The sequence below is a fragment of the Trichomycterus rosablanca genome, chromosome 11 (assembly GCF_030014385.1).
Source record: "Trichomycterus rosablanca isolate fTriRos1 chromosome 11, fTriRos1.hap1, whole genome shotgun sequence".
Taxonomy (NCBI): Eukaryota; Metazoa; Chordata; class Actinopteri; order Siluriformes; family Trichomycteridae; genus Trichomycterus; species Trichomycterus rosablanca.
Window position 1 is genome coordinate 4,000,227 of NC_085998.1, and position 15,200 is coordinate 4,015,426.

A 15,200-nucleotide genomic window follows, 5' to 3' on the forward strand; every position below is an offset into this window, starting at 1 on the left:
CTACTGAGCGGAGGATGGCGAACTCATGTCCTCCAGCTCGATGGAAACACGGTCGGGACTTCCCTCCGGACCCAGAGAGAGATTGGCGAGGTCCTGCTCGTCGTGTGAGTAGCGTCCGGAGTCGCCCGTCTCGTGGCTGCCCTCGCTGGAGTGCGAGCCCTCGACGTCGCACCCCGGTGACCCCAGCAGGTCGTGCAGGGACGAGGGCGGCTGCAGAGATCCGGGGGCGTCGATGGAGTATCGCAGGAGGGTGGTGCCCATCTGGTACCCCGAAGACGAGGCGAGAACCTGCTTCACCTGCTGAGAAACGATAAACATTTATGTATTAGGATTTTAACGTCATGTTTTACACACTTTGGTTACATTCATGACAGGACAAGATTCACAAGATTCATCAGTTTAATATCGAACACGGTCATGGACAATTTTGGCATCTCCAGTTCACATCACTTGCACGTCTTTGGACTGTTGGAGGAAACCGGAGCTTCTGGAGGAAACCCACACACACGGGGAGAACATGCAGACTGCACACAGAAAGGACACGGACCGCCCCACCTGGGGATCAAACCCAAAACTGGCAGGTGATAATAAGTGATGGTGTCAGAGGGGTGAGCTGGCTCTCCTTGATTGGAGCAGGGTTGTGCAAGCAAGGGATTCCCAACTGGGAATTGGAAATGACAAAAAATACAGAAAGAAGGATCATGCACACGGCACCTATTGCTAACTGGTGTGTTGTACCTTGGTTAGACATAGTTTGACAAATCTGGTGTGAAGGAACTTCAGTGGCCTGCACTGAGCCCCAACGTCATCCAACATCGCTGACCGAGCTCACAAGTGGACGCTGTGATATTTGATTTAAATAACACCTGAATCTGTGCACCGTACCTTTTCTTCTCTCCGGAATAAACTCCACTTCTGCGCCTTCTTCCTCTCCGCTGTGGGTCTGACGGGACCGTTACTGTTTATGATTAAATCTGTTCCACCCTGAGAAGAGAAAAACACACAGAAGTCATCAGTCGACCATCTTTTCTTACTAACAGACCAAAAAAGAGGCTCCTGCTCCAAAAAGCACCGTAAAGCTTGACTGATGTTTGATGCTGATCACACAGACAAAATAAATACAGTTAGTCCTCGACGTTTTGACTGGTACTGTACATATCGTACCTGTTCCATTACCGACTACTAGGGATGTAATGATACACTCTACACACGATGCGATACGATTCACGATACTGGGTTCACGATACGATTCTTTCCCGATTTTTTTAACAAAATGAAATTGAAGACAAATTATGACAAAGTTTCCTTTTATTATTATTATAACTTTGCTGGTTTCTAGGGATGTCCCGATCCGATCTCAAAGATCGGGATCGGGGCCGATCAAGGCATTTTTTAACTGATCGGAATCGGCTTTACGAAACCCGATCCTAATCCCGATCTTTTGTTTTACGTCAGCATGTCCGCTGTGTAGAAATAGTTTGAATTGGAAAGTGAAACAAGTCCAACAGTGAAGTGTAACGTCTGCAATGTGAGTGTTTCACGAGGCGGTGGGAGCAGAGCTGCGTTCATTACTGTAGAATTTTACTGTTTATATGGTGTGAGAGTCGAGGATCACTCCGGTTTACAAAACAACGTAGTGATGCACTCGTTTAATAAAGAAATAAATACACGCTATATTCACATATTGTCTGGAGCAGAACACTTTATTAACTTCTTCTGTTACGGTTCCGAATAGCACACAGCTAGAGTCAAGCACGCTATTCCATGCACTATGGAAGCCCCAAAGGGTCAAAACACACTCACTTCGCATAGAAACGTCCATCAAACCATTGTCACAATACAAGCACTTTAAGAACTGGCTTTCCTTCATAACAAAAGAGCCTTTCCATTTTATTTTGGTATTCAGGTTTTACTGTAATGCTTTTAAGTAACTTATTTTCTTATATTCAAGTTAAGCTGCTACACAGATTTCTGTTCATTTTTAGTGCATCACTGCATTAAACAGATTTTTTTTCTTCGAATGTAAAGTTTAAAGTAAAACGTAATTATCTCACTCATTTTGATAGATTTTGTAAAAATACAAAACATTAAGCCAATAGCTTGGATGCAGCATTTTTCCCTTCAGCACTGCAGAGCTATTTAGTTGTTAAACATGTACACTGGATTAATGTGAATAACTGTAATGTATTTGAAGTGTGCTCTGTGTGAGCAGTATTATCTAGTTCTTATCTAGACAATATCTAGAAAATACAAGTATCGTTTGAGACTCGGTATCGGATCGGGATCAAAATTAATAATCGAGATCGGTATCGGGAACAAAAAAACGTGATCGGGACATCCCTACTGGTTTCACTTTTTGTGTAAAAAAAATAAAAAATAGCGCCAGCGCCCTCTGCTGTTAAAAGTGAATATCGATTCATCTTAAATGAATAACCGATTCAAATCGTGCACCAATTTTTAACTTTCTTGAGGTGCATCATTACATCCCTACCGACTACTGTAAACTTTTACTTAAAGTGCCGAATCCCGTACGGCTTCAAGCAGCGGAGACACAAACAAACCTTACAAGCCGACGCCAAATCTGAACTTTCGGCACAATTTAGACCCAGTGCAACCCTGATCAGGATAACTAGTTTGATGAAAACGAAATTAAAAAAACAAAAAATTGCCCAGGTGGTGAAGCGGGATATTCCGCTAGCACACCAGCGCTGAGATTCTAAACACCCCTGTTGGAATCTCCACTCTGCCACCGATTGGCTGGGCAGTGCCTGCAGCAGACACTGATTGGCCACCGTGTCTGCTGGGTTGGGGAAATGGCCTGACTAAGTGGGCGGGGTCTTCGAACGCTGTGCAAGGACCCTGGTTAGCAGACCGAGGCGCCTGTGCAGAAAGTGGATGAGCCTCATGTGCGAATCCACCGTGGCATGGGGTATAAGAAGGGATCCACAATCGGGATCCACAGCAGCAAAAGACAAATTGACTACCATAAATCGGGAGACATGCATAAATAAATAGAAAAAATCTATTCGAGCCCGTAGGTGTAAATATATTACTCAGGTGTTCAAAATTACTTAGCCCACGGCCGCTTGTATCCAGGGTTCAGGCTTCCAATCTCCAGAGTGCTATCAGACGGTCAGGCGTCTACATAAGGGAAGTTAGGGAACCTTAATAAACTTAGCTGTCTGGCCAAGTTGGGCACCCTTGAGCCTTGGCAGGGAGGAAGAAAAAACCCAGAGGCCATCACCCCTCCTTCAATTGGACATAGCCGATCATGTCGGTATGTAGACGCCCAGCACGGCGAGGTGGCTAGCGTCATTTACCGCTACCGATGTATAAAATGTACCTTTGCATCAACGAAGTGCTCTCTCATCACAGGCATCCCGACCGCAACACTCTCAGCTCGGTTTTCATTGCCCAGCTGACCTGAAGTGGGCGGGGCTGGGCTCTGTCCTGGTCTGACCACTTTGCTGGTGCAGGATTTTCTGTAGCAATCAAGCAAAATTATGGCCAATTAACGTAAACGATTTAATGAAAGCTTAATTTAAGCCGTATTTACTATTACAGTCGTTAGGTGAATTACAGGAAGAACTTACTTGGCTCTCTCTCTGCACACCAGTATACAGGTACAGATGATGATGCAGGTGAGAGCGATGCACACGCCCACGACAATACCGGTCATCAAGTGCTGGTCCAGATCTGAAAACACACACATACACACATCAGAATTACACTAAACTAGACAGAATAATCAATGAAAATATAAATACAAGAAAAGGGAGCAGGTGAGAAGAAGCAGAAGTTCTTACCTGTGGCGTGGGCGGAGCCATGAGAGCGGAAGGTTGGCACGGAGTTCCGCCCGTCTGTACTAACGGTCAGTTCCACGGCCGCTGAGAACGGTCCATCTCCCATCTGATTAGACGCCGACACCTTCACCAGATACACGTTACCTGCTTCCAGATTCTCCAGCAGAGCCATGTTGGTGCTTCCTAAAAGAATAAATAAACATTTTAATCGATCAATATTCACACACTGCTAGCAAACACGACAAAAGTCACTTTATTTAGTGTCTAGTACTTGTGCTACCACTAGATGGCAGACAAAAGTGTCCACTAAAGGGGACAACATGTCTAAGTTAGCTGAATCCAAATGTAACGTCCCCATATGTGACCACAGGGTCTCACTACATTAGAGGTTAGACTTGAGTAAACTGAATCACCCACCTTCTTTCTGCTGGATCTGCCATTCACCGGCCAGCCACGCTCTGCGTGATGCGTACAGGATGGTGTAGCGGGTCACGGCGACGTTGGGCTCGTCGGGCGGTTTCCACGAAACCAGCGCCGTGTCTCTTTCGATCAGAGTGACCCTGACTGCAGCAGGAGGCAAAACCGGAGCTGAAAGGGGCAACACATGAGTGAACGGGTAAGTCTGGGATGCCCTGTGTGATGCCCAGGTGTGTGAACCTCAGAACTGTTGGTGTAATCTGCTCTCTCACCATCGGGGGGCGTGCTCTGGTACACCACAGGACTCCAGGGGCTGGAGAGCTGATCCACGTGCAGTCGTACAGCAAACTCGTAACGAGTGTTGGACTCCAGATCCTTCACCAGCAGGTTCTGATCTCCACTACAGCCAACAAACAACAGCACACAGACGAAGAGATGAAGATAATGAAAATAAAACTGTTCACTGAAAGCTGGACCCACCATGACCCTGAACAGGATAAAACATTGGTAAAATTCTTGGAGTCATTGAGGTAATACAAGACTGGAGAGAGTGGTCAGTATTAGCATGGTGAAGTACACTATATGGACAAAAGTATTGGGACGCTGCTTTTAATTATTAAATTCAACCAATTATATGCAAGAAAATTATACGCTTTCAACTTTGCATCAACAGTTTAGGGAAGGCCCCATTCCTGTTTTAGCTATTAAACTCCATAAAGACATGAAGAAAAGCTCCAGTGTCCTGAACAGAGCCCTCGGCGGTACTCACGTGTGGAAGTAGAGGACGAGCGAGGCGTTCTGGAGACCCACCGGGTTGCAGCGCACCGTGTAGTTGATGGTCTGAGCGCCAGTGAAAGCCGGTCGAGCCCAGTGCAGGTAGACGGAGGAGGAGCTGTTCGCCCGGGCAGACACGTGATGAGGGGGAGGAGGAGGAGGCACCAAGCGATCACGCACCGCTGTAACACAAAATAGAAACACACACCGGTCAGGAAATAATGATACACACACCAATAATGACATGAACATACAGGACGGCTGAGCTCGACTGTGCAGGGAGTTTACAGGCTGCAGTGTTCTTTTGGGGGCCAGTAATTGTCCGTATAGTCGTCCGGCCGCCCAGACTACAGTAATTTACATTTTCCTCATTTAGCAGATGCTTTTATCCAAAGCGACTTACAATTTACAGTCTAAGCAATCAGGGTTAAGGGCCTTGCTCAAGGGCCCAACAGTGGCCACCTGGCAGTGGTGGGGTTTGAACCAGCAAGCTTCTACTTACTAGTCCAGTACCTTAACCGCTAGGCTACAACTGCCCAAATTGAGGAACATTTTGGAGCAGCTGTGTTGAGCTCCATCCCAAGAATAATCTGACGACCGATAGACATTCCAGTTATGTTTCACAAGCTGTCAAGTTCGAATGTCAGCTCTGCTATCGGCCGGCCGTGCACCTGTACAGACAGTATTTGATTTGTCCAGGGGAAGGACGGATTGCTGGAGGGGATTTCTCATAACTGCTGCAGTTACGACTTCTACTTGCTGGCCGATGCCGCTGCACAAGACGAGGGATAAGAGAGATCGGTGACTCTCTGTGCACGATACGGATCTCCATATGAACCCTCCTCGTGCAGGTGAAATATGTAGAGGAAATTATATGCTTCCAGTTCATATATAAAGACATGAAGAAAAGCTCGGTTTAAGGAAACTCCAGTGTCCTGTACAGAGTCCTGACCTCTCGGAACAGCTTCGAAATGAATCGGAACATCAACTGAGGCTTTTTTAACCAGCCATACAGCTGCTATTTTGTCCAACAATAAATGTACACAGTCGTATTTTGTAATACTTTGTTTTGTATTAAATGTGGTGTAACGATACTGATACTGTAGTTCTAAGCTTAGACCCCCCCTCATGTCAGTGAGAGTGTGGGGACAGCATGGCGGTACTTACAGACACACCCTGGGGTGCTAATGGTGCTATCGGCCTGGTATCCCTCCCCTACGAAGGTAAAGGCCAGAAGTTTCACATGGTACTTCTTCCTGGGGTCTGGAATGGAGAAAGCACAGAGAACACATCGTTAGCTTTAGCATCATGAGAGTGTGAGGGGTGTGTGTGGTGGGTCGACACGTGGAAGTGGGTGTGTTTACGAATAACTATCACATGCATTTACAAAGGTATATGGACACCTGAATGGAGCTATAAAAGCCTCCACTTTTTTCTGGGATGGCTTTCTGCAAGATTTTGGAGTGTGTCTGTGGGGATTCATGCCTATTTAGTCAAAATAGCATACACATCCAGCTCCTCAGGACGGATGTCCACATATTTTTGCAGATATAATGTACATACACTCATACACACATCGCTAACAGATGTGTGCTTGTGCTAAGGTCAGTGTCCCTCCCTGGTCAGGCTCTGGCCCTATACGTGCCCCCCTCTCTGGACACAAAAGATGAGCGAGAATCCATCTGTCTATACCACAATAAACCTGTCCATCCTCCTCCCATCCTCCGCTCTGCTAACACACACTAACGTACACACACACACACACACTCTCAAACACACACTGATGACCCACATGGTCACTGGTCACTTCCCTTTTGTCCCTTTATAGCCTGGTCAAAAAGGTTAAACCACTGGCCAAAAGATCATGGGAACAGAGAGACAGACAGAGAGAGAGAGAGAGAGAGAGAGAGAGAGAGAGAGAGAGAGAGAGAGAGAGAGAGAGAGAGAGACAGAAAATATACACACACGTTTTATTATGTTATTACTACCTACATAGGTGCATTAGTGCCCTCTCATCCTCTGTACTGCTTATGGGTGATTTTAACATCCATATTGATGACAACAACTGTAAATTTGCCAGGGAATTTTTGGAATTGTTACAGTGTTTTAATTTCACACAACATATACATTTTCCAACTCATAAAAAAGGTCATACTCTTGACCTTGTCTGCTCTACTGGTGTCCTAGTTCATCAGCCGTCCAGCCATGACCTTACTGTCTCTGATCATTTGACAATCATCATGGACATTGAGGTCACTAGGCCCATCACTAGAGCTAAACGTAAAATATCCTTCAGGAATCTTCAATATATCTCTCCCTCTGCTTTCTCAGATTCTCTTGTTAAAAAGATGTCTGTCTGTCCTGTACTGTCTAGTAATTCATCTGACCTTGTCGATTACTATAATGACATACTCGCCTCATGTCTTGATGAGCTGGCTCCTTTGAGAACCAAATTTGTTTCATTTAGTCATTCCGCACCATGGTACACAATTGAGCTTCACCAAATGAAATCCCGTAAACGCCAGCTTGAAAGACTTTATAAGAAAACCGGTCTAACAGTACATTATCAGATTTATTCTGATTATCTTCAACATTACAAAGACGCTCTTACGGCAGCCCGATCCACTTACTATTCCGAACTCATACATGCTGGATCAACAAATCCTAAGACTCTCTTTTCCACAATAAATAAACTTCTCAAACCAGTTGACAATACTACCAATTCCTTTACAGTTGACAAGTGTAACTCTTACCTCTCATTTTTTCAAACAAAAGTTGAGAATATCCACAATTTTCTGACAGTTTCCCCTGTCATCTCTGTTTCTCCGCCTATCTCATCTCAATTTATTACCCAGCCTCTGTCTCAGTTCTCACCTGTGTCTCTTTTGGACCTATCTGAGATCTTAACAGGGATGCGAAGCTCCACTTGTGTTTTGGATCCTGCTCCATCAAAACTTGTTAAGGGTTGTTTTCCAGTTATCTCATCACTTATCACAGAGATAATCAATTCCTCTCTTAGTTCTGGCTCAGTCCCTCAATCACTCAAATTGGCTGCTGTTACTCCCATACTTAAAAAACCTGGACTTGACTCTAACATTATGAGTAACTTTCGGCCCATTTCCAATCTTCCATTTCTGTCGAAAATACTGGAACGTGTTGTTGCCTCACAGCTCAAAGATCACCTAAATTCCAATAATCTATTTGAATCATTTCAGTCTGGTTTCCGCCCCCAGCACAGCACTGAGTCAGCCCTCCTCAAAGTCACAAATGACCTTCTTCTTTCCTCAGACTCTGGACAAATTAATATTCTCGTCCTCCTTGATCTTACTGCAGCTTTTGACACCATTAATCACTCCATTCTTCTGTCCCGCCTTGAATCCTCTGTCAACATCACTGGTACTGCCCTTTTGTGGTTAAGGTCATATCTCATAAACAGACAACAGTTTGTTAATATCAACAATTGTAGTTCTGCCATTGCTCCACTGTCCCAAGGCGTTCCCCAAGGCTCAGTGTTAGGTCCCCTTTTGTTTATTCTTTATATGCTCCCCCTTGGTGACATCATACGTCGGCATGGTTTACATTTCCACTGCTATGCTGATGATATTCAGCTTTACATCTCCTCCAAATCCATTAATACTGAACTTCACTCCACTCTGACAAATTGCATCACTGAAATGAAATTGTGGATGAAAGCTAATTTCCTCAAATTAAACTGTGAAAAATCAGATATGATCATCGTAGGTCCTACAACCCTGGCAAAAACCACAAAAAATTTTCAAATTACCATTGATAATGACACTTTGTCTCCGTCTTCTAACATCCGAAATCTTGGTGTAATTTTTGATAGCAACCTCTCTTTTGACCGCCATGTAAATCACATCACCAAAACTGCTTTCTTTCATCTAAAAAACATAGCACGTCTACGTCCATCACTCTCCTTTTCTGCCGCCGAAACCTTGATTCATGCTTTTATTACATCCAGAATTGATTATTGCAATAGCATCCTTTATGGTACATCTAACAAAATCCTAAAAAAACTTCAGTATATCCAGAATTCAGCTGCTCGCCTCCTTACTCATACTCGCTCCCGTGATCATATTACACCTGTTCTACAAAAACTTCATTGGCTTCCCGTTGCTCAACGCATTCAATTCAAAATTCTTCTATTCACTCACAAAGCTCTCCATAATCAGGCCCCATCCTACCTCACCGACCTGCTCCATCAGCACATTCCCTCCCGTAGCCTTCGCTCTTCTGAGGCTAACCTACTGTCCATACCCTCTAGGACCAAGCACCGGACCTGGGGTGACAGGGCCTTTTCCATAGCTGCTCCATCTTTATGGAATGCTCTCCCCAAACACCTACGAGATTGTCCTGACCTGTCCAAATTCAAGTCACTTCTCAAAACTCATCTATTCAGAGTGGCATTTAACTTGTAACAACACAAAATAAATGCTTTTATTTTTGCTATTCTTTTTAATAGTTTTTATACTTAGATCACGACAGAAATGTGAAGTCCTAGATCCTAAAACTTGTAAAGTTTTCAGTTTCCTGATTGCATGTAAATCTGTCCTGTTTCTGTCTAATTTTAAGAAATTGTTCTATATTTGTTGTTCTCTCTCATAATTTAGCTAATTTTTAATGAACTGTCTTATGCTGCTCTCTTTGTTTTTATCTTAATTATTCTTGATGTTGATGTACTATTTTGATTTTGTACTATGATTTGTATGGTGTATGTACGTATTTGTTTTGATTATTTGTCTTATGTAAAGCGTCTTTGAGTATCTTGAAAAGCGCTATATAAATAAAATGTATTATTATTATTATTATTACATACAGTCGTTTTACTCTGATAGTTACTATTGTTTTTGTTGTTGTTACTATTGCACTAATATTATTATTATTATAAATAAAGTACATACATTAGTTTATGTTTTATTTATTTTATTATTATTACCATTATTATTTTTATTATTATAAATAAAATACATACCTTTGGTTATGTTTTATTTTTTATTATTATTATTATAAATAGGGTATGTACATTAATTTTGTTGTATTTCTTTTATTATTATTTATTATTATTATTATTATTATTATTATTATTATAAATAAGGTATGTGCATTAATTTTGTTTCATTTGTTTTATTATTTATATTATTATAAATGAGGTATTACATAAATTTTGTTTGATATCTTTTATTATTTTTATTTTATTATTATTATTATTATTATAAATAAGGTATGTACATTAATTTTGTTTTATTTCCTTTATTATTATTATTATTTTATTATTATTATTATTATTTTACTATTATTATTATTTTCTTCTTCTTCTTCTTCTTCTTCTTATTATTATTATTATAAATAAGGTATTTACTGTACATTCGTTTCTGTTTCAACCCTTTATTGTTTTATTCCCTTTATTATTATTTATTATTATTATTTATTATTATTATTATTATTATTATTATTATAAATAAGGTATGTACATTAGTTTTGTTTTATTTGTTTTATTATCTTGATTTTATTATTTTTATTCTTATAAATAAGGTATGTAAATTTGTTTCTGTTTCATCCCTTTTTATTATTATTATTAATATTATAAATACGGTATGTACATTAATTTTGTTTTATATCCTTTATTATTATTATTAATATTATTATTATTATTATTATTATTTTATTATTATTATTATTTTCTTCTTCTTCTTCTTCTTCTTATTATTATTATAAATAAGGTATTTACATTCGTTTCTGTTTCATCCCTTTATTGTTTTATTCCCTTTATTATTATTTATTATTATTATTTATTATTATTATTATTATTATTATAAATAAGGTATGTACATTAGTTTTGTTTTATTTGTTTTATTATCTTGATTTTATTATTTTTATTCTTATAAATAAGGTATGTAAATTTGTTTCTGTTTCATCCCTTTTTATTATTATTATTAATATTATAAATACGGTATGTACATTAATTTTGTTTTATATCCTTTATTATTATTAATATTATTATTATTATTATTATTTATTATTAGTATTACAAATAAGGTATGTACATTAATTTTGTTTTATTTCTTTTATTTTTAATTGTATTATTATTATTATTTATTTAGTTATTATTATTTATTTATTTATTATTATTATTATTATTATTATTATTATTTTAATTGTTATTATTATTAGCTTGACTAAGAGTTTCCCGACTACGAATTCTTAAACACTGTTTATGTCGGGCTGCTCTTTAACCTGAGCTTGGATCATGCGATAGGTGTGTTGAATCAAACTGTGTAGCTGAACTACAGCAAAGGAACCTCTCAGTGACGAAAGCATGACTCTACATCAATACAGCAACATGACTCTGCTCTGTGTGTGTGTGTGTGTGTGTGTGTGTGTCTGTGTGTGTGTCCTTAGTCTCTCTCATCACAGAATTGGCTCGACCATTCCATGGCAAAGGTCACGGCCCAGATGCCTACCATAACCCCCACACAAACACACACACACACACACACACACACACACACACACACACCCGTCACAGTGTGTGGTAGGTGTAGTGACCTCAGGCTAGTGTGCTAGGGTGCAGGAAGAGGCATGTTGCCATGTTCAGCCAACTTTTCTACTGAGATTTTACCAAACCCCCCGTTCTGGTCAATTCTCAGTAACTTCTGGGATAAAAGTGCAAAAGTGTAAAGATCCGAAGAAAAAGCCACAAAAATCCCTGCTGGCATGCCTGACAGGAAACCAGAGCTAACTGCCACCAGTCATCGTGATCTGTTTCATGAACTAACACGGTATTTTAAAGAGTGACGTCTCTATCTCAGCCCAACCTTCCCAGATCCCCCACCACCACCCCAACAGGGGCTGCAGGAGGCCGAAAGAGACCCAGCTTGTGTTGCTGACCCCTGACCCCACATTCTACAGGAGTTTTATCTGAGCTCGAACTATGACCTTTGCCTGGCTCCACGGAGCTTCCTCTGGCTTCTCCGGGCTTCCTTCCGTTGTCTATACCCGAGGGGTACCGACACCCCTTAAACACACCGCCGTAAACACACGTTTACCTGCCCTGACTGAAGTGGTTCGAGTTTCTGATGAATGTGGTCGGTCTTTATCTTATTTACTCTGAGACTCGCGGAGCCGGGCGTGATCACTGAGATTACATCGGGGGAAAGTCCTTGCAAAACAACAGAGGCCCCACAGAAACAACGCTGGAGGAGTTTAACACACATGCAAAACAACGCCAAACATCAATAAACAAGCCAATTCTTTATAATGAATGATTTAGAAATAGGCTTAACATTTGATTCAGTGCTTTTAAATGCATTTCAGCCTACTGTTAAATAGAACGGCTTTATTTGTCATATGTACATATACAGACGTACAGTACAACAAAATTCTTTCTTCGTGTATCCCAGCTTGTTTGGAAGCTGGGGTCAGAGCACAGGGTCAGCCATCGTATGGCGCCCCTGGAGCAGAGAGGGTTAAGGGCCTTGCTCAAGGGCCACACAGTGGCTGCATGGCAAAGCTAGGATTCAAAAGCTCTACCCACTAGGCTACCACTTGCTGGAGCCTATCCCAGCGTTTCAACGGGCGCAAGGCACACAGTAACACCCTGGATGGGGCGCCAGTCCATCGCAGGGCAGAAACACACACATTAACCTTTAGGGTAATTCAGTGTCTCCAATCAACCTGACGGCATGTTTTTTGGACTGTGGGAGGAAACCGGAGCTCCCGGAAGAAAACCCACGCAGACACGGGAAGAACATGCAAACTCCGCACAGAAAGGACCCGGACCGCCCCGCCTGGGGATCGAACCCAGGACCTTCTTGCTGTGAGGCGACAGTGCTACCCATCGAGCCACCCCTCCTATGCATTACCTTTAATATGAATTGGAACTTCGGTTGCAAGCCAATCCAGCCATTACTGTCTGAAGTCAGTAACACACTTCAAAATCTTGCCTTTCCAGCTTGCCTTTTCTAAAGAGTCCTAATGGGGGACCAACCCCACATTAATAATGTATGTGGTACTTTTGGAAGCTGTAAATCAGCTTCTCCACACGCACTGACAGCAGATATGCCACCTTTAACCTGCCGGCATCCACGATGCCAATCTACACTGGTGGAAAACCAGCAAGGTATGGAAACATTTGCACGTCTGAGTGTGTGGCGCTGACCTCACCAACCATTCACCAACTTCTGGCTGGTTTGATGAGGATATGACGTGATACGATAACGCCCTGGTCTTCACAAGGAGACTCTGGATTAAACATCATCACCACTATCAGCAAAACTCCAACATCAAGGAAGATCTTACTGAGGAATGTGTTTTCCTTTAATCTGTCACCCTGTTCTATGTGTTTAAGTGCTGTGTGTGTACAGAACGTGTGTACGGACGGGCCGTTAAAGCTCTCTGGACGGCGGTCAGAGGGGTTTGTACGGACTCCGGCTTTGAAGTGGAGCTCCCCCGCCAGCCTGATCTCACAGTGGTCGTAAAGTGTGTCGTAAATCTTTCCCACCGCTCGTCCTCCCCCGTCTTCTCATCTTCTCTTACTTTTGTTTTCTGTCACTCTGTCATTCCCACAAACACGCCCGTCCACCTCGACCGTCCATCTCACCAGGTCGTCTCTTTTGGATTCAGAAATGTGTTACATAAGACGCAACCGGATTTTCAGACTGATCTGCTATATAGCAAGACGGTTCGTTATTGAATGCAGCTAAGACGAGACCTAGAAGTGGGTTTGGTGCGCGACTCTGGACACAAGCTGGACACAAGCCGTCCACTACAGGGCAGCACCTATTCGTCCATTTCCTCACACTCCCAGCCCTTTTTGACCAAAATAACTCATGGAACCTTCATAGAACTTTGGTGCTAACTGGAGAACCAACCCAAATTTACTAGAAGAAAAAACCCGAATTGGAGAACATGCCAAACTGCTTACTGATAGTGACCGAAGGTGAGATTGGAACCCAGATCTTTTCTAACTTCAAGCCCATAAACACAAAACCCTCAGAACTTTTCCAGATTCATTACACAGTCAAAAGTATTTGGACGACTGACCATGATCTTGTTGGGAGTCACTCGCTCACTCACTTTCGTGACCGCTTATCCAATCCTTATCCAATCAGGGTTGCAAGGGGGGGGGAGGGGGACTATCCCAGCTTTTTCAATGGGCGCAAGGCACACAGTAACACCCTGGACGGGGCGCCAGTCCATCGCACACACACACACATACACTCACCTATAGGGCAATTCAGTGTCTCCAATTAACCTTACTGCAGGTCTTTGGACTGTGGGAGGAAACCGGAGCTCCCGGAGGAAACCCACGCAGACACGGGGAGAACATGCAAACTCCGCACAGAAAGGACCCGGACCGCTCCACCTGGGGGTCGAACCCAGGACCTTCTTGCTGTGAGACGACAGTGCTACCCACTACTCTTTGGAGTATGTCTGTGGGAATCTGTGCACACACATTCGACGGTTGGTCAAGAAACCCTCAGTTGATGTTCCAGTTCGTTCCAAAGCTTTTCACTGGGGCTGTGCAGCACAGTCATGCTGGAACAGGAAAAGGACCTTCCCTAAACTGTTGCTGCGAAGTTTGAAGCATATAATTTCCTTTTATTACACCTGTAAGCAATTGCCGAGCTGAAAAACATGAATTCAGTAGTTGAAAGGGGCGTCCTGATACTTTTGTCCACTGACCTTAACAGCTGATCCAGGATCAGTCTCATTAACACTCGTACCACTCTGGAAAACTGCAATCCACAAACCAGCACTGATCCCAGATCAGCAAAACATCAGTTCTGACCTTAGTGTCAGATGCTGACCGGCTGAGTGACCTCTCCCTGCCCACAGATGGCCACCGCTACTGCAAATCACTGCGGTTTGGTCAGCAAACGGGCGAGATAAAGGCCGACCACAAACACCCCGTGCCCCGCGTGCCATTCTCAGGCCGCAGCAAAAGGCTAAAGGTTGGAGGTCAGTGGAAGAGGTCAGAGAACTGGGAGGAGGCTCGGACACTAGGGGGGTTCTGTAGGGGGGACTCATGGTGGCTCTGAATAGTCCCTACAGCTCTACTGTCAATAGAACCGATACCCACAATCCCCCACGCTGGCATTGTTGCTCACAGCAGGTAGATTCTGCCTGCAGGGTCAGTAAATGGCACCAGGTCAGCGGTCAGTCCTTCACAGACTAGCACAGACG

The 15,200-nt window shown here is 42.8% G+C and overlaps 1 protein-coding gene across 1 annotated transcript in view; it reads right to left on the bottom strand.

The window, feature by feature from the left end:
- prtga (protogenin homolog a (Gallus gallus)) overlaps window positions 1-15,200 on the bottom strand; it is a 49,851-nt gene continuing 34,651 nt past the window's right edge. Inside the window, exons 12-20 of the mRNA XM_063005010.1 lie at window positions 6,162-6,257; window positions 4,990-5,176; window positions 4,493-4,620; window positions 4,221-4,391; window positions 3,768-3,986; window positions 3,594-3,696; window positions 3,344-3,482; window positions 886-984; window positions 1-297 (exon numbers count right to left, since the gene is read on the bottom strand). Coding sequence (XP_062861080.1) covers window positions 1-297; window positions 886-984; window positions 3,344-3,482; window positions 3,594-3,696; window positions 3,768-3,986; window positions 4,221-4,391; window positions 4,493-4,620; window positions 4,990-5,176; window positions 6,162-6,257 — 1,439 coding nt within the window. The remainder of the gene's footprint in view (window positions 298-885; window positions 985-3,343; window positions 3,483-3,593; window positions 3,697-3,767; window positions 3,987-4,220; window positions 4,392-4,492; window positions 4,621-4,989; window positions 5,177-6,161; window positions 6,258-15,200) is intronic.